This window comes from Mesoplodon mirus (assembly GCF_964341445.2).
Source record: "Mesoplodon mirus genome assembly, chromosome: 8".
Classification (NCBI taxonomy): domain Eukaryota; kingdom Metazoa; phylum Chordata; class Mammalia; order Artiodactyla; family Ziphiidae; genus Mesoplodon; species Mesoplodon mirus.
This window is the reverse complement of record NC_138984.1, coordinates 88,408,548-88,435,154: the sequence shown is the minus strand read 5'-3', so window position 1 is coordinate 88,435,154 and position 26,607 is coordinate 88,408,548. Positions and strand designations below refer to the sequence as shown.

Below are 26,607 nucleotides of genomic sequence, written 5' to 3'. Positions count from 1 at the left end.
TGACTTGATTTTAGCAAGAGAATGAATTGGTTGATGATAGCCTGTAACTAAGTGTAGTGGTTCTGTTCAGATGAATACATAACATACAGTCATCAGATCTTGACAGGTATAACATATAAGCAGTGCTAAAATCTGGTGGTAGTAGGGATAAGGTGGAGATGGAGGGGAATAAGTTTGCCATGAAGTCTTTTATTAGAAATTTTAAGGTGATTCTTAAAGGAATTAAGAGGAACTAACTTTTTTTTACATTGGGGGAGGGGTAGGGAGCTATGTCCTACTTTAATACTATAGTCCCCATGTTTTATGCTCTAAAGACAAAATAGCTCTAAAGACAGAAGAGCTGTAGGATCATTTAACTTTCTTTAGGGGCATCAGCAATATTATATCTTTTTACTCTTGTTGAATATCATGGTTCATTAGCGGAGCCATGTGAGAAAGCCTTGAAGCATTAATTGTGTTGTTATTTAACTATTTAAAGTCTTGATTAGTCAGAACTTTTTGTAGATGGCATTATGATTTCCTGATTATTTTAAGGCTTTATCTGAGTTTACATGAATGAAAACTGGCATAAAACAAAAAAATTTTTTGAATTTATTCCTCTGTAACTAGTCTTCTTAAATAAGTCCTGGTTCTCATCTTCCCCCTCCCCCGACCCCAAAGAATGTATTACAGTAACGACCCCTCCTCTGCTGTAATGTGCTGCTGGGGTCCAAAAGTTTCAGCTGCATAAAATACGAGGGCAGTTTATTGCCAGATGAATGGAATGGCTGGGGTGAGCCCTCACACCTAGTTGCAGCGGTTGAGGGTGTGGCAAGGTGCGGCCCAGCCAAATCCCTTCTGGTACTGGCTTTGATTTGGCACCACCTGGTGGTGATTGTTTGCTCTGACTTAACTATTGATGGTGATCTTTAGGGTAGCAGTAGAATTCTAGGAATTTCTCAGGTAGCTGGTACCCATTTTGTTGAGCCAATTCGGGTGGATTGGGTTGGAAGACTACTGGGTATGCAGTGACTTACCTTACACAACCTGCTTCAAAAGGTTCTGTCGCTTTCCTGTCCTTAATCTTCCTTCTGTGTTTCTGGTCTCATTTTAGAACTGTGGATTATTGCATTTAAGGGCATAATTATTTTATGAGGTATGTTATCTGGTTTTATGACATCTACCTTCGCAGTTTGGACCCAAGAATGATCCCTATCATGTACTGTGGATTTAGTCAAACTGTTATTTTCCTATTCTAACACCAGATGTTCTTGGTGAGTCCTTCCTTTTCCATTCCTTCTATCCCCACCCCCACCCCACCATATCTTAAAAAAACTAGGTAAAAGTTATAATCCATTGATATTATAGATAAAGCTAAAAATAGTTATTTTAAAAATTAATAGCCAGTCATTTATTTAACTGATTAATACCTGTCACATGTTTACATTTTTCAGGTATTTAAACACCAGTATCAAACTCTAGCAGAGGCAATATTATCTCTTATCATAGTGTCAATGTACTTAAATATGAGATTAAAAAATAATTTATACTTCCATCAAAAGCTGCACGCATATCTTAAAGTTTAAATGACGTCTGTGTAACACCAGTGTTCCCGTTTGAAACCTTAAGGCTGACTTTCCATCAGCTTGTACTGAATACTGACCCCCTCCCTACTTCCCTTCATCCTGGATTTACTTTCTTGTATTTATTATATGCTGACCTATTTCTCTCCTATTAGATTGTAAACATCTTTGAAGGCAGAAACTAATCTTATTCAGCTTTCTCTCACCTCTGAAATTTGCCTTCCAGCTCTTGGCATCATTCTCTTTGTGATTAACATTCAGTACACATTTGTCAAATATGTCTCTTAAAATATGCATCTTAAACATCTCCAATTTTATGATTGGCCACATTTCATTTCTTCTCAATTTAATGTCATTCTTCCTACCCACTAGACAAAAAAAAAAATCTTTGTAAATATTTTAATTTTTTTTTTAGATTTAACCACTTTCATGTTATTTCTATAACTAGTACCCAACAGTCAGCTGCTCTGTTTGTGACTAGTAGTCTCTTTCAAAGCTATTATTAGATCTTGTATATAACTGATAGAATCGTTTAAAGAGAGTATGAGTGAATAAGCTAGCAAGGGCAAGGTCACAAGAGCACTTCTCTGAAAATCTACATAGGAATTTTATAATCAAGGAGATTAAATTTTAATTCAATCTTTTCATCAATTGGCACTACACATTTGAACCTATGGCAACATCTTTTGGTCGATACATAGCACAACCTTTGTCTTTTCGTGTCCACCGGTGGTTCTCAACTGTGAGTTAGCAACGTCTAGAGACAGTTTTGATCTTCACAGCTGGGGCGTGTGCCTGTGTGCATGTGCACGCACACTCATGCGGGTGGCGTGTGTGTGTGTGTGTGTGTGTCTGTTACCGGCATCTGGTTTGGAGAGGCCAGGGGTGCTGTTGAAACATCCTGCAATGCACAGGTCGAACCCCCGCAAAGAAGAATTACCTGGCCCCAGATGTTAGGAGTGCCAAGGTTGAGAAACCCTGGTATACACCTTGTCTTCAGCTTTTCATTTATAAGTGTAACTAACATATTTTGAGTGTTTACATCCTAAGATCTTGACATATATTACCACTTTTAATCTTCAGGGCAATCTTATGAGGTAGGTATTATTCTCTAGATTTTAGACAAGGAAACTAAGGCACAGAGAAATTAAATAATCACACAACTAATGAATCAAACAGTCTGAAATCCAGATTTGAATCCAGGTAATCTGATTCCAGAGTCTGTGCCCTGCATCATTTCTGCTCTATTTATACTTCTATCCTGCCTGGAATTTCCTCTTGACTCTCTGCCTCCCTTTGCTAATATCTGTCCCTAAAAGTCTTCATCTGTACTCAAGCCTTCCCTCCTTAATCTTGATTCATGCTGATCAATCCCTTCTCTCTCTTTTTCTTTTATGGCTGCATTTATTTGTCTTAGTTATAGTGTATACGTTTGTTTGCCCTCTTCTTAATTTGATTTATACATTTAGAAAATTATACCATAATATGTAATCCAGTGCCCAAGAAGTCCTCAGAAAATAATTAAGTGAATATCGTCACTAATAGCCAAGCAATTCAGAGGTGAAGAGATGAAACACAAGAAACATCTCACATCTGTTATTTCAGTTTGCCATGTTTTGTGCTTTACTTACCCTGTTACTTTATGTGATTGACATGCTTAGCACTGGTTTCTTTGAAGTACTTGCTAAATATCTTATTGTGTGCTGTGAAATTGATCCTTTGCTGTTGTGCTGCATGTCTAATTTCATCTAGAATCTGTCGTTCTCCTCTAACAGTTTTTCATTCTGAGTGCTAAAAAGTGCTCGAGACATTCATTCATTCATTGATTCCTTTACTCTTCACTTCACCTTGTACCTAATTGTATATCAGCTCTGATTAAGGCACTGGAAGGAACCAGAAAGGCATTTAAGACAGAATCCTTGAACTTAAATAAGTAGAAGATGGAATCACATATTCTAATATTAGATATACATGCTACAGCTCAGGATATGGTTAGAGAAGGCATCATCGTGGAGATACCATTTCAGTGGCATCTAATTAAGGTCACGAAAGATATGTAACGTTTTTTGAAAGGCAGAAATGGGGAGGAAGAATACTGCATGCAGAATGATGAGTAACAGCATTGAAAATGTAAAATGAGAGCATTGAATGTAGGTCAGTTTGATTGAAAGGTGTGGGATATTAATGGGCACCAACATTAGAAAAATTAAAGCTCTGATTTGTCATTTCGTTTATTTCTTAAAGGGCAGAGAGTTCACATGACTCCTTTTATTCATTGCTTACAGTACTGGTAATAAAGTTAGAATTCTAGTTTTGTTCATTACTCCATTTGCATTTTCTCTCCTTACAACATTATTCTTTAAAAAGATACAAAAATGGATTTTCCCAGGACTCATATTTAGGGTAATATATTAAATCGCCAGTTTTAACACACCTTATTCCAAACAAGTGTCTTCAACTCCTCTTCTGACCCAAGGATGGTAGAGATCTCTTAGACCTGGACTCCTAGAATTGCTGTGCTGATGAGGGGAAGTTAAGCTATGCATTTTAGGGATGGATGTGATTTGTAATAGAAAGAAAGAATATGTATCTTTGAGGCCCAGAGAAGGAGTGGGCGAAAGTTTACTGACAGTTGAATATTAAGAACTTTCAGGGCTTAGGGAGTCAGTACAAGAGTTTGACTTTAGCTGAGGATTTGTGGAGAGTGCGGGTAGGGCAAGGTCAGTTTATAGAGCACCTTTTCTAGTGACAGAAGGCAGAGTGATGTTTTAGAAATTAGGAAGTTAGTAAGATAGTTATTGGGAAGATTAAATACAGCAGAAGCAGCCTGCTCAACATTGGAAGTAGAACAGAATCTCAATAAATATTAATTCAAAATACCATTGATTAAATTTAGCTTTTATACATCTAAGTATCTATTATATAGAAGAAGAAGTGAAAATCTTGTTCAGAGATGAATGTTAGTTCTCATTAAGGTACTTTTCTGCCTGCTTCTTTGGAAAGAGTTGATATGTTGCAGCAACTAAAAATGTAAAACCCCTGAGCAATTGAATATAATTAAGTACAGGTGTTGACTCTGGTTATAATTCATAACTTTTAAGTGACTTTAAGGATTCCTTAATGGTGTGAATTATTTACAATATAAGTACAATACCAGTACCTGTTAGGTAGAGTTTTCTGGTGTTCTGTACATTAAAAGAATTATATTGTATAACATTGTAATGTGTTGCTTCTAATCAGCAACACATGTATGTGACTTCCTTGGTGGCACAGTGGTTAAGACTCCACCTGCCAATGCAGGGGACACAGGTTCGGTCCCTGGTCCGGGAAGATCCCACATGCCGTGGAGCAACTAAGCCCGTGCGCCACAACTACTGAGCCTGCACTCTAGAGCCTGTGAGCCACAACTACTGAGCCCTTGTGCCACAGCTGCTAAAGGCCGTGCACCTAGAGCCCATGCTCCACAACAAGAGAAGCCACCGCAATAAGCAAGCGTACTGCAACGAAGAGTAGCCCCCACTTGCCGCAGCTAGAGAAAACTCGTGCTCAGTGACGAAGACCCAACACAGCCAAAAATAAATAAATAAATAAATAAAATTTATTAAAAAAAAATTGTTGCACCAGGTCTTAGTTGCGGCAGGCAGGCAACATTTTTTCTTTTCTTTTTTTTTTTAATTGAAATATAGTTGATGTACAATATTATGTTAGTTTCAGGTGTACAACATAGTGATTCAATGTTTAAATACATTACAAAATCATCACCATGATAAGTCAACCATCTGTCCCCATATGAAGTTATTACAATATTTTTGACCATATTTCTTATGCTGTATATTACATTCCTATAACTTATTTATTTTATAACTGGAAGTTTGTACCTCTTAATCCCCTTCACCTATTTCACCCACCCAGCCCCCTCCTCTGGCAGGCCCAGTTTGGTCTCTGTATCTGTGAATCTATTTGCATTTTGTTTTGTTTGTTCATTTGTTTTGTGTTTTAGGTTCCACATAAGTGAGGTTATATGGTATTTGTCTTTGTCTGACTTATCTCACTTATCACGATACCCTCTAACTTATTCCATGTTGTTGCAAATGGCAAGATTTTATTTTATTTTATTTATGGCCGTAACTACCTCTTTAAACTACTCTTCCCCCATACAATAAAGAATTTTTGTCATGTCATTTATAAAAAATAAATAGGAACTAGCATTTTTCAGTGTTTATGAATAAAGCTGTAGATGTTAAGTGAATTGCCAATGCAAGTTTAGCTCTCTCCCTTTTCTTTAAATAGCAATGAGCTATAGAATTATAAGGAAGTTGGGAATCATAGTTCTGACACAAGGTAGGACTTTGTTTTGAAGAACGGGTTAGAAATGTGAAAAGATAGAGATTTTTTTGAGGAGGATATCCTTGTCTTGATTTCTAACATTGTATTTAATAATTTATTTTTTACTGGTTTAAGAATGTGGCCCTTAACCTTTCAGTGATTTTGGTGGGACTCTGGATTAGAATATAGATGCTCAGAACATTTATTATTTACCACATAGGACACAGGATGTTTTGCTGTTGTGATTTAAGATTCAATATATTTGTATAATAATTTTATTCCTTTTTTTCTAGAGTCTTTTAAAAAAATTTTATTGGAGTATAGTTGATTTACAATATTGTATTGGTTTCAGGTGTACAGCAAAGTGAATCGGTTATACATATATTCACTCTTTTTAGATTCTTTTCCCATATAGGCCATTACAGAGTATTGAGTAGAGTTCCCTGTGCTATACAGTAGGTCTTTATTAGTTATCTATTTTATATATAGTAGTGTGTATATGTCAATCCCACTCTCCCAATCTGTCCCTCCCCCCCTTACCCCCGGTAACCATAAGATTGTTTCATACATCTGTAACTCTATTTCTGTTTTGTAGATAAGTTAATTTGTACCCTTTTTTTAGATTCCACATATAAGCAATATCATATAATATTTGTCTCCCTCTGTCTGACTTACTTCACTTAGTATGACCATCTCAAGGTCCATCCATGTTGCTGCAAATGGCATTATTTCATTCTTTTTAGGCTGAGTAATATTTCATTGTATATATGTACCACTTCTTCTTTATCCATTTATTTGTCCAGGGACAGCTGTCCACATCTTGGCTATTGTAAACAACACTGCAATGAATATTGGGGTGCATGTATCCTTTTGAACCATATTTTTCTCCAGATACATGTCTAGGAGTGGGATTGCTGGGTCATATGGTAGCTCTGTTTTTAGTTTCATAAGGAACCTCCATACTGTTCTCCATAGTGGCTGTACCAATTTACATTCCCACCAACAGTGTAGGAGCGTTTTCTCCACACGCTCTCCAACATTTATTGTTTGTAGACTTTTTGATGATGGCCATTCTGACTGGTGTGAGGTGATACCTTGTTTCAGTTTTGATCTACATTTCTCTAATGATTAGCGAAGTTGAGCATCTTTTCATGTGCTTTTTGGCCATCTGTATGTCTTCTTTGGAGAAATGTCTATTTAGATCTTCTGCCCATTTGTGTTTTTCTTTTGATTGGGTTGTTTGTTTTTTTGATATTGAGCTGCATGAGCTGTTTGTATATTTTGGAGAGTAATCCCTCGTGTTCATTCGTTTGGAAATATTTTCTCCCATTCTGTGGGTTGTCTTTTTCATTTTGTTTATGGTTTCCTTTGCTGTGCAAAAGCTTTTAAGTTATATAAGTCCCATTTGTTTATTTTTGTTTTTATTTTCAGTACTGTAGGAGGTGGATCCAAAAAGATACTGCTGCAATTTATGTCAGAGAGCATTCTGCCTGTGTTTTCCTCTAGGAGTTTCATAATATCCAGCCTTACATTTAGATCCTTAATCCATTTTGAGTTTATTTTTGTGTATGATGTTAGAGAGTGTCCTAATTTCATTCGTTTGCATGTAGCTGTCCAGTTTTTCCAGCACCACTTATTGAAGAGACTGTCTTTTCTCCATTGTATATCCTTGCCTCCTTTGTCATAGATTAGGTAACCATAAGTGCGTGGGTTATCTCTGCACTTTCTATCCTGTTCCATTGATCTATATTTCTGTTTTTGTGCCAGTACCGTACTGTTTTGATTACTGTAGCTTTGTAGTATAGCCTGAAGTCAGGGAGTCTGATTGCTCCAGCTCCGTTTTTCTTTCTCAAGATTGCTATGGCTATTTGGGGTCTTTTGTGTTTCCATACAAAATGTAAAAATTTTTGTTCTAATTCTGTGAAAAATGCCATTGGTAATTTGATAGGGATTGCATTGAATCTGCAGATTGCTTTGGGTAGTATAGTCATTTTCACAGTATTGATTCTTCCAATCCAAAAACATGGTATGTCTCTCCATTTGTTTGTGTCATCTTTTATTTCTTTCATCAGTATCTTAATAGTTTTCTGAGTACAGTAGGTCCCCTACATAGGGACAAGTTCCGATCCGAGAGCACGTTCCTAAGTCCAATTTGTTCGTAAGTCCAACAAAGTTAGCCTAGGTACCCAACTAACACAAGCAGCTCTATAGAACTGTACAGTAATAGGTTTATAATGCTTTTCACACAAATAATACATAAAAACAAACACAAAAAATAAAGAAAACATTTTTAATTTTACAGTACGGTACCTTGAAAAGTACAGTAGTACGGTACAACAGCTGGCATACAGGGGCCAGCATCAAGTGAACAGGCAAGAAGAGTTACTGACTGGAGGAGGAAGTTGAGGTGGGAGATGGTAGAGCTGAAGGATCATCAGCAATAGGAGATGGAGGGCAAACTGCAGTTTCACTCATGCCTGACATTGATGGCACGGGTTCTGGTTCCTTGCTGGATTCAGTTCTATCTACCCTCTTGGAAAAATGATCCAGTGATGTCTGGGTAATATCTCTTTTTTTCCTGTCATAGATGACATGGTAGCACTGGATTGCATTCTGAACGGCTGCTGCAACCTTCGTGTACCATTCTACGTTTGGGTTCTGTGCCTTAAAAACCAACAGTGCCTCCTCAAATAAAGAAAATCCCCTTGCCATTTCCTGCTTCATGAATCTCTTCGGTTCATCATTTACTTCTTCCTCTTGTCTCTCTTCGTCCTTTCTGTGAGCCTCCAATTCCATCAGGTCTTCGTTAGTAAGCTCCTCATATTGCACAGCAAGGAGTTCAGTGAAGTCATACGTGTTCAGATCTAGCTCCAGCTTCTTGCTGAGAGTCACTAAGTTGCTGAAGACCTCTTTCGACTCCTTATCTGAACGCATGTTCACATCTTTGAAAGTTTGCAACTTGAAGGTTCATATGTAGGGGACTTACTGTACAGGTCTTTTGCCCCCTTAGGTAGGTTTATTCCTAGGTATTTTATTCTTTTTGATGCGATGGTAAATGGGATTGTTTCCTTGATTTCTCTTTCTGATCCTTCATTGTTAGCGTATAGGAATGCAAGAGATTTCTGTGTATCCTGCAACCTTACCAAATTCATTGATTAGTTCTAGTAGTTTTCTGGTGGCATCTTTAGGATTTTCTATGTATAGTATCATGTCATTGGCAAACAGTGACAGTTTTACTTCTTTTCCAATCTGTATTCCTTTTACTTCTTTTTCTTCTTTGATTGCTGTGGCTAGGACTTCCAATACTATGTTGAATAATAGTGGTGAAAGTGGACATCCTTGTCTTGTTCCTGATCTTAAAGGGAATGCCTTTCAGGTTTTCACCACTGAGAATGATGTTTGCTGTGAGTTTGTCGTATATGGCTTTTATTATGTTGAGGTAGTTTCCCTCTATGTCCACTTTCTGGAGACTTTTTATCATAAATCAGTGTTGAATTTTGTCAAAAGCTTTTTCTGCATCTATTGAGGTGATAATATGGTTTTTATTCTTCAACTTGTTGATGTGGTATATCACACTGATTGATTTGTGGATATTTCTAGAGTCTTTGGTTATATAATACCTTTTGCTTCCATACTTGATTTGGGCTCTTAAATCTTACATGTACCGATGTTACCTTAGATGCAGATAAAGATCTTTTGACTTGAAACCTTGTCGTGATATCTCCCCCCCACCTCTCTCTGGCTCTCTCTCTCTTTCTCATTGCTTTTATGTAGTTGACATTATTTTCTTTGCTAGAGTCGCACTATGCATCCTGCCTTCATATCTCCCATCAGTATTCTAGTGTACTTCTTTATCACCATATTTGGAGTACAGCAATTCTCTTTTAGCCAGTTCCCTACTTCTGGTTAGTCTTTCTAAAATGCCACTTTTTGTTTGTTACTCAATAACATAAAAACCAATGTTGCCTCCCTATTGACTAGCAGATGCAATCCAGACATACCTTGCTATTTGGACTTCCCTATTCTTTACCCTACTGGATGTACTAAGCTTTTGTCTCCTACAACTCCTCAATACAGCATCTCACTATAGTCAGCTTTCCAGTAAGCCTTCTTTATTTCAACCTTCATTTTTTTATCTGATGCTTTTTCCTGTTACTTGTCATGCCTTTCTCTATCTTCTTTACCTATACCAAATTTCTGTATTTAAAGGCCTTGATGATTAGTTATTATTAATTGAAGCTATATTTAAGGTCCTTGCTAGTGAGTATTGTTCTCCTTTTTTATTAGCTTAGATTTGTTTTCCCAACCAATTGTCTAACTGTTAAGACTAAGGGCTTCTTATTTTGATTTTTGTTTTTAACTCTTAAGACTTAGCACATTGTTAGATGTATAAGCAAACTTTCTTTAAGTGGGGAACTTACATTTAGCAAGGAATATTGTGGTTTGCATATGTTGAGGAGGTGACAGTTTATGCATTGATTGTATAGTGGTAGAGGATGGAAAGAACTTAAGTAAAATAGGCCCATCTTGACCACATACCCTCTTATTTCCAAGTAAACTCTAGACATGCAATTTGGGATATCAAGTTTTCCATGACAGGTAGTTTATAAAGTACCGCTGTGAAGCCTGTACACTTAAATACATCACGTGTTTTAAAATCTATTTCTGTATAGCTAGGGATGCTTTGCTTCTGAAAGCTGAATATAGCCCAAATTTAAGTAGTAATATAGCAAAGCAGTTTACTGAAGTGCTGAATTTTCGAAGTATATTTTTATTTCTTAAGTCTTTCCCAGTTAGATTAAGCATCCTAAAAGCATGGATTTATTATCTATCTTAGTCAAATCTTTATGGAATAAGATAGGACTTGAATTAATTAATTAATGAGTAAGTTGGTCAATCTTCAGTCCATTTATAATTGAAAATAGCCAACTCATTTCTGCCAAATCCTACCAAGAAATAAATATGATGCAGAGTGTTCAATACCATGTGGATAGTCAAATGTATCTCACCAAGTCTGTATTTTGACTGGCTCTCAGTAAAGAGGTACACAAATTTTAAAAGTCACAGCTTTAATATGAGCATTGACATTTTGCATTCACTTAGTGAACACATTTTATAATAGAAATGATTTATTTAGAGGTTCCGGGTAAGATGGCGGAAGAGTAAGACGCGGAGATCACCTTCCTCCCCACGGATACACCAGAAATACAGCTACACGTGGAACAACTCCTACAGAACACCTACTGAACGCTGGCAGAAGACCCCAGACCTCCCAAAAGGCAAGAAACTCCCCACATACCTGGGTAGGGCAAAGCGGAGAGATTCCCGCACAGAGGATCGGTGCCGAGCGGCACTCACCAGCCCGAGAGGCTTCTCTGCTCGCCCCGGCGGCGCTGGAAGCTGAGGCTCGGGCTTCGGTCAGAGCGCAGGGAGAGGACTGGGGCTGGCGGCGAGAACTCAGCGTGAAGGGGGCTAATGTGCCACAGCTAGCCGGCAGGGAGTCCGGGAAAACTCTGGAGCTGCCGAAGAGGCAAGAGACTTTTTCTGCCCTCTTGGTTTCCTGGTGCGCGAGGAGAGGGGATTAAGAGCGCTGCTTAAAGGGGCTCCACAGACGGGCGCGAGTCACGACTGAAAGCGCGGAGCCCGGTGACGGGCGCGGGACGCTGGGGCTGCTGCTGCCGCCGCCAAGAAGCTTGTGTGCGAGCGCAGGTCACTGTCCACACCGCCCTTCCGGGAGCCTGTGCAGCCCGCCACTGCCGGGGTCCCGGGATCCAGGGGCGGCTTCCCTGGGAGAACGCACGGCGCGCCTCGGGCTGGTGCAACGTCACGGCGAACTCTGCCGCTGCAGGCTCGCCCCGCCTCCGTGCCCCTCCCTCCCGCCCGGCCTGAGTGAGCCAGAGTCCCCGAAGAGGCTGCTCCTTTAACCCTGTCCTGTCTGAGCGAAGAACAGACGCCCTCCGGCGACCTACACGCAGAGGCGGGGTCAAATTCAAAGCTGAGACCCAGGAGCTGTGAGAACAAAGAAGAGAAAGGGAAACCTCTCCCAGCAGCCTCAGAAGCAGCGGATTAAAGCTCCACAATCAACTTGATGTACCCTGCATTTGTGGAATACATGAATAGACAACAAATCATCCCAAATTGAGGAGCCAGGAGTCAGTGCTGTGCCTCTGAGGTGGGAGAGCCAACTTCAGGACACTGGTCCACAAGAGACCTCCCAGCTCCACATAATATCAAACGGCGAAAATCTTCCAGAGATCTCCATCTCAGCACCAGCAGCCAGCTTCACTCAACGACCAGCAAGCTACAGTGCTGGACACCCTATGCCAAACAACTAGCAAGACAGGAACACAACGCCACCCATTAGCAGAGAGGTGGCCTAAAATCATAAAAAGTCCGCAGACACCCCAAAACACACCACCAGACGTGGACCTGCCCACCAGAAAGACAAGATCCAGCCTCATCCACCAGAACACAGGCACTAGTACCCTCCACCAGGAAGCCTACACAACCCACTAAACCAACCTTAGCCACTGGGGACAGACACCAAAAACAACGGGAACTACGAATCTGCAGCCTGCAAAAAGGAGACCCCAAACACAGTAACATAAGCAAAATGAGAAGACAGAAAAACACACAGCAGGAGAAGGAGCAAGATAAAAACCCACCAGACCTAACAAATGAAGAGATAATAGGCAGTCTACCTGAAAAAGAATTCAGAATAATGATGGTAAAGATGATCCAAGATTCTATTTCCCAGATCCAAAATCTTGGAAATAGAATAGACAAAATGCAAGAAACAGTTAACAAGGACCTAGAAGAACTAAAGATGAATCAAGCATCGATTAAAAACACAATAAATGAAATGAAAAATACTCTAGATGGGATCAATAGCAGAATAACTGAGGCAGAAGAACGGATAAGTGAGGTGGAAGATAAAATAGTGGAAATAACTGCTGCAGAGCAAAATAAAGAAAAAAGAATGAAAAGAACAGAGGACAGTCTCAGAGACCTCTGGGACAACATTAAACGCACCAACATTCGAATTATAGGGGTTCCAGAAGAAGAAGAGAAAAAGAAAGGGACTGAGAAAATATTTGAAGAGATTATAGTTGAAAACTTCCCTAATATGGGAAAGGAAATAGTTAATCAAGTCCAGGAGGCACAGAGAGTCCCATACAGAATAAATCCAAGGAGAAATACGCCAAGACACATATTAATCAAACTGTCAAAAATTAAACACAAAGAAATCATATTAAAAGCAGCAAGGCAAAAACAACAAATAACACACAAGGGAATCCCCATCAGGATAACAGCTGATCTCTCAGCAGAAACTCTACAAGCCAGAAGGGAGTGGCAGGACATAATTAAAGTGATGAAGGAGAAAAACCTGCAACCAAGATTACTCTACCCATCAAGGATCTCATTCAGATTTGATGGAGAAATTAAAACGTTTACAGACAAGCAAAAGCTGAGAGAGTTCAGCACCACCAAACCAGCTTTACAACAAATGCTAAAGGAACTTCTCTAGGCAAGAAACACAACAGAAGGAAAAGACCTACAATAACGAACCCAAAACAATTAAGAAAATGGGAATAGGAACGTACATATCAATAATTACCTTAAATGTAAATGGACTAAATGCTCCCACCAAAAGACACAGATTGGCTGAATGGATACAAAAACAAGACCCAGATATATGCTGTCTACAAGAGACCCACTTCAGACCTAGAGACACATACAGACTGAAAGTAAGGGGATGGAAAAAGATATTCCATGCAAATGGAAACCAAAAGAAAGCTGGAGTAGCAATTCTCATATCAGACAAAATAGACTTTAAAATAAAGACTATTAGAAGAGACAAAGAAGGACACTACATAATGATCAAGGGATCGATCCAAGAAGAAGATATAACAATTGTAAATATTTATGCACCAAACATAGGAGCACCTCAATACATAAGGCAAATACTAACAGCCATAAAAGGAGAAATCGACAGTAACACAATCATAGTAGGGGACTTTAACACCCCACTTTCACCAATGGACAGATCCTCCAAAATGAAAATAAATAAGGAAACACAAGCTTTAAATGATACATTAAACAAGATGGACTTAATTGATATTTATAGGACATTCCATCCAAAAACAACAGAATACACATTTTTCTCAAGTGCTCATGGAACATTCTCCAGGATAGATCATATCTTGGGTCACAAATCAAGCCTTGGTAAATTTAAGAAAATTGAAATTGTATCAAGTATCTTTTCTGACCACAATGCTATGAGACTAGATATCAATTACAGGAAAAGAGCTGTAAAAAATACAAACACATGGAGGCTAAACAATACACTACTTAATAACGAAGTGATAACTGAAGAAATCAAAGAGGAAATTAAAAAATACCTAGAAACAAATGACAATGGAGACACGACGACCCAAAACCTATGGGATGCAGCAAAAGCAGTTCTAAGAGGGAAGTTTATAGCAATACAATCCCACCTTAAAAAACAGGAAACATCTCGAATAAACAACCTAACCTTGCACCTAAAGCAATTAGAGAAAGAAGAACAAAAACATCCCAAAGTTAGCAGAAGGAAAGAAATCATAAAAATCAGATCAGAAATAAATGAAAAAGAAATGAAGGAAACGATAGCAAAGATCAATAAAACTAAAAGCTGGTTCTTTGAGAAGATAAACAAAATTGATAAACCATTAGCCAGACTCATCAAGAAAAGAAGGGAGAAGACTCAAATCAATAGAATTAGAAATGAAAAAGGAGAAGTAACAACTGACACTGCAGAAATACAAAAGATCATGAGAGATTACTATAAGCAACTCTATGCCCATAAAATGGACAACCTGGAAGAGATGGACAAATTCTTAGAAATGCACAACCTGCCAAGACTGACTCAGGAAGAAATAGAAAATATGAATAGACCAATCACAAGCACTGAAATTGAAACTGTGATTAAAAATCTTCCATCAAACAAAAGCCCAGGACCAGATGGCTTCACAGGCGAATTCTATCAAACATTTAGGGAAGAGCTAACACCCATCCTTCTCAAACTCTTCCAAACAATATCAGAGGAAGGAACACTCCCAAACTCATTCTACGAGGCCACCATCACCTTGATACCAAAACCAGGCAAGGATGTCACAAAGAAAGAAAACTACAGGCCAATATCACTGATGAACATAGATGCAAAAATCCTCAACAAAATACTAGCAAACAGAATCCAACAGCACATTAAAAGGATCATACACCATGATCAAGTGGGGTTTATTCCAGGCATGCAAGGATTCTTCAATATACGCAAATCAATCAATGTGATACACCATATTAACAAGTTGAAAGAGAAAAACCATATGATCATCTCAATAGATGCAGAGAAAGCTTTCGACAAAATTCAACACCCATTTATGATAAAAACCCTGCAGAAAGTAGGCATAGAGGGAACTTTCCTCAACATAATAAAGGCCATATATGACAAACCCACAGCCAACATTGTCCTCAATGGTGAAAAACTGAAACCATTTCCACTAAGATCAGGAACAAGACAAGGCTGCCCACTCTCACCACTCTTATTCAACATAGTTTTGGAAGTTTTAGCCACAGCAGTCAGAGAAGAAAAGGAAATAAAAGGAATCCAAATCGGAAAAGAAGAAGTAAAGCTGTCACTGTTTGCAGATGACATGATACTATACATAGAGAATCCTAAAGATGCTACCAAAAAACTACTAGAGCTAATCAATGAATTTGGTAAAGTAGCAGGATACAAAATTAATGTACAGAAATCTCTGGCATTCCTGTACACTAATGATGAAAAATCTGAAAATGAAATCAAGAAAACACTCCCATTTACCATTGCAACAAAAAGAATAAAATATCTAGGAATAAACCTACCTAAGGAGACAAAAGACCTGTATGCAGAAAATTATAAGACACTGATGAAAGAAATTAAGGATGATACAAATAGATGGAGAGATATACCATGCTCCTGGATTGGAAGAATCAATATTGTGAAAATGACTCTACTACCCAAAGCAATCTACAGATTCAATGCAATCCCTATCAGACTACCACTGGCATTTTTCACAGAACTAGAACAAAAAATTTCAAAATTTGTTTGGAAAAACAAAAGACCCCGAATAGCCAAAGCAATCTTGAGAACGAAAAACGGAGCTGGAGGAATCAGGCTCCCTGACTTCAGACTATACTACAAAGCTACAGTAATCAAGACAGTGTGGTACTGGCATAAAAACAGAAAGATAGATCAGTGGATCAGGATAGAAAGCCCAGAGATAAACCCACGCACATATGGCCAACTTATCTTTGATAAAGGAGGCAGGAATGTACAGTGGAGAAAGGACAGCCTCTTCAATAAGTGGTGCTGGGAAAACTGGACAGGGACATGTAAAATTTTGAGATTAGATCATTCCCTAACACCATACACAAAAATAAGCTCAAAATGGATTAAAGACTTAAATGTAAGGCCAGAAACTATCAAACTCTTAGAGGAAAACATAGGTAGAACACTCTATGACATAAATCACAGCAAGATCCTTTTGGACCCACCTCCTAGAGAAATGGAAATAAAAACAAAGATAAACAAATGGGACCTAATGAAACTTCAAAGCTTTTGCACAGCAAAGGAAACCATAAACAAGACCAAAAGACAACCCTCAGAATGGGAGAAAATATTTGCAAATGAAGCAACTGACAAAGGATTAATCTCCAAAATTTATAAACAGCTCATGCAGCTCAATAGCAAAAAAACAAACAACCCAATCCAAAAATGGGCAGAAGACTTAAATAGGCATTTCTCCAAAGAAGATATACAGACTGCCAACAAACACGTGAAAGAATGCTCAACATCATTAATCATTAGAGAAATGCAAATCAAAACTACAATGAGATATCATCTCACACCAGTCAGAATGGCCATCATCAAGAAATCTAGAAACAATAAATGCTGGAGAGGGTGTGGAGAAAAGGGAACACTCTTGCACTGCTGGTGGGAATGTGAATTGGTACAGCCACTATGGAGAACAGTATGGAGGTTCCTTAAAAAACTACAAATAGAACTACCATATGACCCAGCAATCCCACTACTAGGCATATACCCTGAGAAAACCATAATTCCAAAAGAGACATGTACCAAAATGTTCATTGCAGCTCTATTCACAATAGCCCGGAGCTGGAAACAACCTAAGTGTCCATCACCAGATGAATGGATAAAGAAGATGTGGCACATATATACAATGGAATATTACTCAGCCATAAAAAGAAACGAAACTGAGCTATTTGTAATGAGGTGGATAGACCTAGAGTCTGTCATACAGAGTGAAGTAAGTCAGAAAGAGAAAGACAAATACCGTATGCTAACACATATATACGGAATTAAAAAAAAAAAAAAAAAAAACGTCATGAAGGACCTAGGGGTAAAACGGGAATAAAGACACAGACCTACTTGAGAATGGAGTTGTGGATATGGGGAGGGGGAAGGGTAAGCTGTGACAAAGCGAAAGAGAGGCATGGACATATATACACTACCAAACGTAAGGTAGATAGATAGTGGGAAGCAACCGCAGAGCACAGGGAGATCAGCTCGGTGCTTTGTGACCGCCTGGAGGGGTGGGATGGGGAGGGTGGGAGGGAGGGAGATGCATGAGGGAAGGGATGTGGGAACAGATGTATATGTATGACTGATTCACTTTGTTATAAAGCAGAAACTAATAAAAAGAAAAAAGAAAAAAAAAAAAAAGAAATGATTTATTTAATAACTAAAAATATATTTTTTGTTCATTTTATTTGCTGTTACCTCAAAGTATACTGGAGTCAATCAAGTGAGTTTGGGCCTGGAAATTCTGTTAAAGAGTGTGTAATAGAGGGTTAAGAGAGAGAGCTAAGAGAGATATCAACATTTATGTGGTGGTTAGAGCAAGGAAAGGAATAGCCTGAGAAGAAATGGCCAGAGAAAATAGAAGAAAATCAGGAGAATGCAGTTGAAAAGAAGCAATGGAAGAGACTTCATCAGTGCTCTGAAGTTAGATGCTACTGAGAGGTGATTCAAGATTCCTGAAGAATGGCTGTTTGATTTAGCATCATGAAGGCAAATCATTGGTGTTCTTTTTGAGATCAATTTCTGATAGCCTGGTGGGGGCACATTCCAAATTGTTGTGGGTTAAGTTTTGTATAGGAGGTAAAGAAGTGGCGAGAGCAGGAATGGCTTGGAGCCAAGTTTGGCTGGAAAGGGAATTGATGTCTGAGGGTGACTGACTTGACTGATTTAATATAGAATCTTAAGCCTACTTAAATATTGATGGGAAAGTATTGATGGAAATGGTGGTGATACAAATATAGGAGAGAGAGAGGCATAACAGATTGAGGTCTCAGGAAATACAAAGAACAGTCTGTGGAGCAAACTTCCTTGGAAGGGGATAAGATCCAGAGCAGAGATAGTAGAGATTGGACATAAATAGTAGAAGGTAATGTTTTCCATTTTACTGCTGGAAAGAAGGAAAGATTGGGTAAAAACAAAAAGGGGGTTTGGTATTCCAAGGTGACATGCATTTTCTCTGTGAAGTGAGAAAGATTAGGTCTCCTGGGTAGCAGGAGAGAAGAGGAAAGATCGGAAATGTGAGAGAAGTCAAGAAGGTTTGAAAAAGGTGCTTTATTGGGAAAGGAAACATTGCAGGATTGCTGGGTGAAAAATCTTTGTGATGGAATCCAGTCTGAGCCTAGCTTATGGTTAAATTTCTCTTATAACACATTGTTTAATAATGAGACTTTACTATAGTTAGTATTATTTTCAGTCACCCTTTTTATATGTATATAAAGAAATGTACAGATATAAAATAATTTTCATGGTCATAGTGGTTTTCTCCCTGTGGCTAGTCACTGCAAAATCAAAATTTTAACTAAAATTTGTATAAATTTTTCTACAAGTTAAACTTGCTTATTGTGTTTAAAAAAGAATGACTTTTAAAAATGACTTGTTTTTATGAACAATGCATGTTCATTATAAAAAGTTTAAGCAAGACAAAACTGATAAAGAAGAAGATTTAAAAATTACTCAATAGCTCCTTGCCTAGGAATTATTTTTATTAGCATTTGGTCTGTGTTATTAAAAGAGAGAAACAATTTTATTAAAATGTGATCATTAATATATATACTGTTTTAAATAGAATACTATATTTAGTTTGAAAGAAAGGAAAAGAACTGAAGTAATACAGAAGAAATTAATGATTCTGTACCAGTTGGTTGACCAACTTGCAGTTGGTCAATTTTTGTTTCAGTATTTGTTGATGCCAGCATACTTAGAATGTGAAACTTTGAAAGTGGCTATGGTTTCTAAGTGGGCCACCTTCTTGACAGATAGAATCTCTTTCAAAGACTGAGAAATCTTACGGTGTTTTACCTTGTTTAATTAATCCACTCAGAGTATATATAGAGAGGAATATTTTCAAAACCTGAATGAGCTTAGCAATGCTAAAATTTAGCTCTTTCGTACTCTTCAGTTCTAAGAACTAAGAGAACAGGTCCATGTTTACATCCTTAAGTCATAGTATTCTCATCTCTGGCATATGGAAGAAATAGACTCCAATGGAAAGGGACATAACTATTATAAAATATTTCTCAAAGAACTACGCTTTGCCAGAAGCAATGATCATCTTTCTCTAGGAGAAAGGAGAATACTCCTTTCTTCTTGAAACATTTTCTTTCCCCTACTCCTGGAAGAGCATACTCCTTGTTTTTCACTGACTTTGTCACCACTTCGTAGTCTCTTTTGCCAAATCCTTCCCTATCAGACACATGAGTTTTTGAGTGCTCTCTCTGTATGATGCCATCCAGACCCATAACTTTAAACACATCTGATAATTCCCAATTTTGTATCTCCAGTCATGACCTTCCAAACTACATCTAGTCCATTCTGTCTTATATTCCCAGGACAAACATTTCTCACCTTCTCTACAGCAGCATCAGGTTACCACTCATCTGCACCACTGCAACTACCCCGTAACTTAGTCATTTTGCCATCACCCTTGTCCCCTCTCTTAGAGTCTGTTCTTTTGAGAGTAATCAAAGTGGCTTCTTTAAGTCATAAATCATATATCATCATCCTACTTTCCCTTTATTTAAAGCTCCCTAATCAGTGGCTTCCCATTATAGCTAGAATAAAATCCAAACACCCATGGCTTACAAATGTTTGTGAACTGCTTTACTTCTCCAACTTAAACTTCATTTACTATCCTCTGCTGTGGTTCACCCACACTGACCTTATTTCTACTTCTTAGAACTCTCTTCCTTCAGGTCTTCTCATTACTCCCTCATTCTGGCCATTCTATTCTCAGCTCCAATACCGTCTCCTCAGAGAGGCTTCTCTGACTATCCTAGTACAAGTATTGCCCAGCAAATGTAAATTGATACAGCCACTCTGGAGAACAGTATGGAGGTTCCTTAAAAACTACAAATAGAACTACCGTATGACCCAGCAATCCCACTACTGGACATATACCCTGAGAAAACCATAATTCAGAAACAGACATGTACCACAATACTCATTGCAGCACTATTTACAATAGCCAGGACATGGAAGCAACCTAAATGCCCATCAAGAGATGAATGGATAAAGAAGACGTGGCACATATATACAATGGAATATTACTCAGCCATAAAAAGGAACAAAATTGAGTTATTTGTAGTGAGGTGGATGGACCTAGAGTCTGTCATACAAAGTGAGGTAAGTCAGAAAGGGAAAAACAAATACCGTATGCTAACACATATATCTATGGAATCTAAAAAAACGGTACTGATGAACCTAATGGCAGGGCAGGAATAAAGACACAGACGTAGAGAACGACTTGAGGACACGGTGGGGAAGGGGAAGCTGGGATGAAGTGAGAGCGTAGCATGGACATATATACACTATCAAACATAAAATAGATAGCTAGTGGGAAGCTGCTGCATAGTACAGGGAGATCAGCTTGGTGCTTTGTGACCGCCTGGAGGGGTGGGATAGGGAGGGTGGGAGGGAGGGAGACGCAAGAGGGAGGGGATATGGGGATATATGTATACATATAGCTGATTCACTTTGTTGTACAGCAGAAACTAACACAACATTGTAAAGCAATTATAGTCCAATAAAGAAAAAAAAAAGTTTGCCTAGCAATGCCACCTCCTCCCCCCAGCCCACACATGCTCTATCACATTATCCTATTTTATATGGAATAATACCAAAAAAGTTTTTAAAAATCAGATGACATCCCACCACCAAAATGACCATAGTTAATATTTTCAGACATTTCTTGATTTTACAAAAAAAAAAATTGTGATCTCACATTTTTGACTTAATTTATTTAAATAGGAAATGTTTTCACTAATGTAAGTGGGAAATTGCCAAAATTGAAGATAATGAAAATAAATACAATGAAAACTACATATTTAGTTTTTTAGCCTTTAGAAGCTCTGAGGCTGAGGCCTGTTCCGTTGATAAAAAGTTATCAACATTTATAAATTTATAAATGTTAAACATTAAAGATCAACGGCATCAAACCAACATTTTCTCCTTGACATAGTCAGAAGGACTAAACGAGAATTGAAAGAGAAATAACTTTCTCATCAAGCAATTCAGTATGATATAGTCTTCAAGATGACTCTAGTCATCTTCTTTGTCAGTAAAGTATTTCCCCCAAAAGGGAATTGTGATAATAATTGTAACATTTATGATACTAATTGTTTTAGTTAATGTGAAGTTAAAATAAATAACTTTTGCCATGGACTAGGGTAAAAATGTTGTGGTGAACTAGTAAGAATTAGTGGGGGAAAAACCTGTGAACTCACAAAGTTTACTATAAACTGTTCCAAGGTGAATTGAGTGACATGAAATGATGTTATTCAAAATTAACGTTTGAGTATATTACTATGGAGTTTCTTCTAAATTACTAATTCCTACATCATAAAAAAAAATAGTATATGCCCCAGTTACTGAAAGAGTTCTCTGTTAAGCACTTTACATATATTATCCAATTTAATCATACCCATCCTCTGAAAGGTAGAAATATCTTCATTTTAAAGATATGATAATGAGATCTTTAGAGGTTCAGTGATTTGTCTAAGCTTTTATGACCAGCAGGGCTGTTAAAGCCCTTATTCTTTTTTTTAAAAAAAATATGTATTTATTTATTTATTTGACTGTGCCGGGTCTTAGTTGCAGCACTCGGGATCTTCATTTGCCGCACTTGGGACCTTTAGTTGTGGCATGTGGCATCCAGTTCCCTGACCAGGGATCGAACCCCGGCCCCCTGCATTGGGAGCGTGGAGTCCCAACCACTGGACCACCAGGGAAGTCCCTAAAGCCCTTATTCTTAACCAGTAAATCTTGTACTAAAAAAGATATGAAAGAATGTTATGATGTGAGTGTACAGTGATGTCTGTTGACCCAGGAGCATGTCTTTGGAAATTAATCTCTGATTTTTTAGTTGTAAAAAATGGGAAGTTGCCCAAATGGCCGCCAAATTTTCTGTAAGCTTATATTTTATAGCTCTTTTAGGCCCTAGTTGATCACAGGACTATTCAGTTTTTAAGGATAACTTTAATGTTCCCTTCAGTTCATTTTTATCTTAACTTTTGGCACTATTTATTTTTAAAAATAAATTTAAGTTATTTGCATAATATGTTACCACCTCATATACAAATGAATAAAATAGGAACACTAACTTTCAGTCATAGGAACAACAACACAATTCAGTTTCTGTTATCCACTTAATTAAAATTGAGGGCTGGGACTTCCCTGGTGGCGCAGTGGTTAAGAATCTGCCTGCCACATAGAGAATGGACTTGAGGACACGGGGAGGGGGAAAGGTAAGCTGGGACAAAGTGAGAGAGTGGCATGGACATGTATACATTACCAAATGTAAAATAGATAGCTAGTGGGAAGCAGCCGCATAGCACAGGGAGATCAGCTCCGTGCTTTGTGTCCACCTAGAGGGGTGGGATAGGGAGGGTGGGAGGGAGACCCAAGAGGGAGGAGATACAGGGATGTATGTATATGTATAGCTGATTTACTTTGTTATACAGCAGAAACTAACACACCACTGTAAAGCAATTATACTCCAATAAAAATGTTTAAAAAAAAAAAAAGAATCTGCCTGCCAATGCAGGGGACACGGGTTCGAGCCCTGGTCCGGGAAGATCCCACATGCCGCAGAGCAACTAAGCCCGTGTGCCACAACTACTGAGCACACGTACTGGGACTGCTGAAGCCTGTGTGCCTAGAGCCCGTGCTTTGCAACAAGAGAAGCCACTGCAATGAGAAGTCCGTGCACCTCAACGAAGAGTAGCCCCCGCTCACCACAACTAGAGGAAGCCCATGCAGAACAATGAAGACCCAACACAGCCAAAAATAAATTAATTTATTAATAAAAAAATAAATTAAAAAATGAGGGCTGAAATTAAGAAATTGCCATTTAAAACCTGCTGATGCATTTACTGTAGGGGTGTTGTTGAGGACATCACTATAGTTACTCATTAGCCCCTACATCAAGATGACTATATAAGAAATTTTTCATTCTAAGTGTCATAAAACGTTTTTTATTTCTATAACTGAACTGACCATGTTTCCTTTGTTGATCTGAGTGCCAGGAAACTAACTTTTATTTTCAGTTTTCCTGTTTTATTGTGCTATTTGTGTAAGTTGCCTCATCATGATAAGAAGTAAATAGTATTGTGCTTCCTGGGAAACTTTTTTCATGTTTTTCAGGTATTCAAAAAATTTACCTAAACCATTGTCTGATGTGTTTACTAGTAAGATATAATGTACCTCCTCATTTCTTGCTAATTTTGTTCGTATGAATCAGGTACTATATAACGTCGATTGTTTGCCAAGAATACTTAAGTATTATTTTAAATAGTTATATTTAATTGTAATAATTTACTTTTAAAATTATTATTACTGAATATTTCCACGTTAAGATATGAACAGATTATTTTTAATTCTGGGGAATTATATTTAAAAACTTTGCAACCTATAATGAGAATGTCTTGGTGTTTTTGTATGTAAGAATGAGCTGTAGTCACTGTTTTTCTCTTATCAAACTCAATCAAACTGTCTGTCATGATTCCTATGATACCTCTATCTAAAATAATTGATACTGTATGTTTGAAAGCATCTCATTTTGGGAATATAATCTAATTGGTAATTTTAATTAAAGTAACTTGTTTATAAATGTGTTTATTGTTTTGTGGGTATATCATTGCTCTCTGTTTATAATATTTCTTAGTATTTGTTCATTTTTGTGATACTGTTATCTGATAATTTGAGTAAATCCCAGTTGAATTATGTTGCCACATTATGTCTTCAAAAGGGCATCAAGTCAGTACACATGCTTGAGTAATGTCTGGTTGTTTTACCCTTATGTTTCCAGTTGGCAATTTGAAATTATGGCTTCAACTGCACTTTAAATATGTGATAATAACATGTGTTTCTAATAAGGGCCAGCACCATTTTGTTCAGATAGTGTGAATGGTTGTCACTCATACATGACGAATGCACCTTCATCTGCTTCTTTGATAGTCCCCTAAAAACCATACCCTCAAATCAGGCCGATGAAATTAGCTGCTGTGTAAATTGTGTGTCTGAGTGGTTCATTATCTAATCACCGTCAGAACCACAGTGATAAAGTAGATTGAAGCAGGGAAGAGGTCTGCCAGATGATTTCACCACCCCCCGCCCCAAATCCAGTTTCCCTTGGAAACCCTAATAGTGCAGTTAGAACTTCAGGCTCTCATGCCTGGAGCACAGTGTCTTTTAATGTACCAAACCTGAAAATACCAGTAGTTCTGGAGCATAATTTTCTTTCTTTAGAGGTCATAATTTTATTTATTTCAATCAGTTTTTGAAACGTTGAGGCTCTTGAATTACTGTTTTGCCGCTAGTGCCCTAAATAGTACTAAATAGGAAAAAAAATTACTCTGTCCTACTTGTAAGAATTCAGAATAACTTGAATAAGTTGTTAACCTTCTAGGAATCCTGACTCACTCTAATAATGACCTTCTGTGTTATTTGTTTATTGAATTGCTTCCCTTTAATTTATTTTAGGTGCTTTTGAAGATGATGATATCACGCATGTTGAAGGAAGTGTAGATCCTATTCGAGATATAGAAATTATACATGAAGAGCTTCAGCTTAAAGATGAGGAAATGATTGGGCCCATTATAGATAAACTAGAAAAAGTGGCTGTGAGAGGAGGAGATAAAAAACTAAAACCTGAATATGTAAGTAAAATCTACAGCTTCTTTAGATATTTGAGTTCATTTTCCTTGATTAAAGTTTTAAAATAAAGCACATACAATAACTAATATTGTTATGGAATTTTAGGATTCAAGGATCATTTTTGTTAAAAAATTGTTGAGAAACCTTGTTTTCTCTTGGCAGCAAAGGATCGTGGTGACAGGCTGTAATTTAAGGTGTTCTTAGGAAACCATATAAAGCAGTAATATTGAGTATTTTATGGTTACTATGTATATCCTCAAGGTTTGGTGTTGGTGATGTGGGGTTTTATGATGAAAACTTACTGGATTTAGATAAAGGACTGAATATGAGTTTTGTGGATTTGGAAGAAGTGATTTACATAAGGAATTGGTCTTCCACAGCAATTGACCGAATGAATGCACTATTAAAGTAGACAGATAATTTTAATCTTTTATGGTGTGAAAACACATGTCATTGTCTTTAATATTCAAATGTGTTTTCTATCACATTGTAGTGAATAATTATTAGTAATATTGTAGGAAATGTTTCAAAATCTGTTTTGAAGCTTTTAGTTTAAATATCATCAAATTGTCTTTACCTTAAAAAAGCAGCCTTAATTATATATTTTCTCATTAATTAACATCTTCCACAAACTGTTCTTGATTTTTATGTTTTTTTGTTATAGGAAGAGATTTCTTTCTTTTTAACTTTTCATGTGTTTTTAATATGTTTATTTTTCATTTTCTCATTTTTGGAAACTGATTATCGTTTTGCTTTCTCATTTATTTTTAATAAGTTTGGAAAACACACCTTTGATTAGGGAACTCTAATAGGAAGAAATCAATTACAGAATCAACCTCTAAGCGTAGGCACACTACCAATAAATTACGGTCGAAAGTGCCTGGTCTTGGAACAGGGAGACCTGTGTTGTGCTACTGATTTCCTTGAGAGTCTGGAGTGAGCCCAAGTCATTTTACTTTTCTTAACATCATAGTTATTTCACTTTTTCCTTATTCAAATAGAATGGAGAATGGAGAAAGGAGAGCGATTTGAGGAAATTGTACAAGATTTAGGATGAAAAAGGGGATTTCACATGTGGATATGAAAGATATCCCTTTCTGTAAAGGGGGAAAACGTCGTGAGACAGATGTTGGGATTGAAGGCAATTCCTTTGCCCCAGACAGCATGGTTTCTGATTAGAGTAAAGCCTTATGCAGTCATCCTTTAGTTAATTGAAACTTACTGACATCCATGTATATTTCAGAAGCATTAACTGTCTTCAAAATAAATTTGTCCATCTTGCTTTTACTTAAATGGGGAAAAGAGGCATCACGTTCTTCTGAAATTCTTGGGCTACCATTTCCTGGCCTTTCTTCTCAAAGAAAACTAGAATGCTGAGTGTTATTACTCCTTCTTATTTCCAAAAACTGTGATTATTTCATCATTTTCTTTCCTCATATTAGATTC

The 26,607-nt window shown here is 37.5% G+C and overlaps 1 protein-coding gene across 1 annotated transcript in view; it reads left to right on the top strand.

Annotated features, from left to right (window-relative positions):
* OLA1 (Obg like ATPase 1) overlaps positions 1-26,607 on the top strand; it is a 173,480-nt gene that overhangs the window by 82,265 nt on the left and 64,608 nt on the right. The window contains exon 5 of the mRNA XM_082629821.1: positions 24,988-25,163. Within this exon, the coding sequence (XP_082485947.1) occupies positions 24,988-25,163 (176 nt within the window). The remainder of the gene's footprint in view (positions 1-24,987; positions 25,164-26,607) is intronic.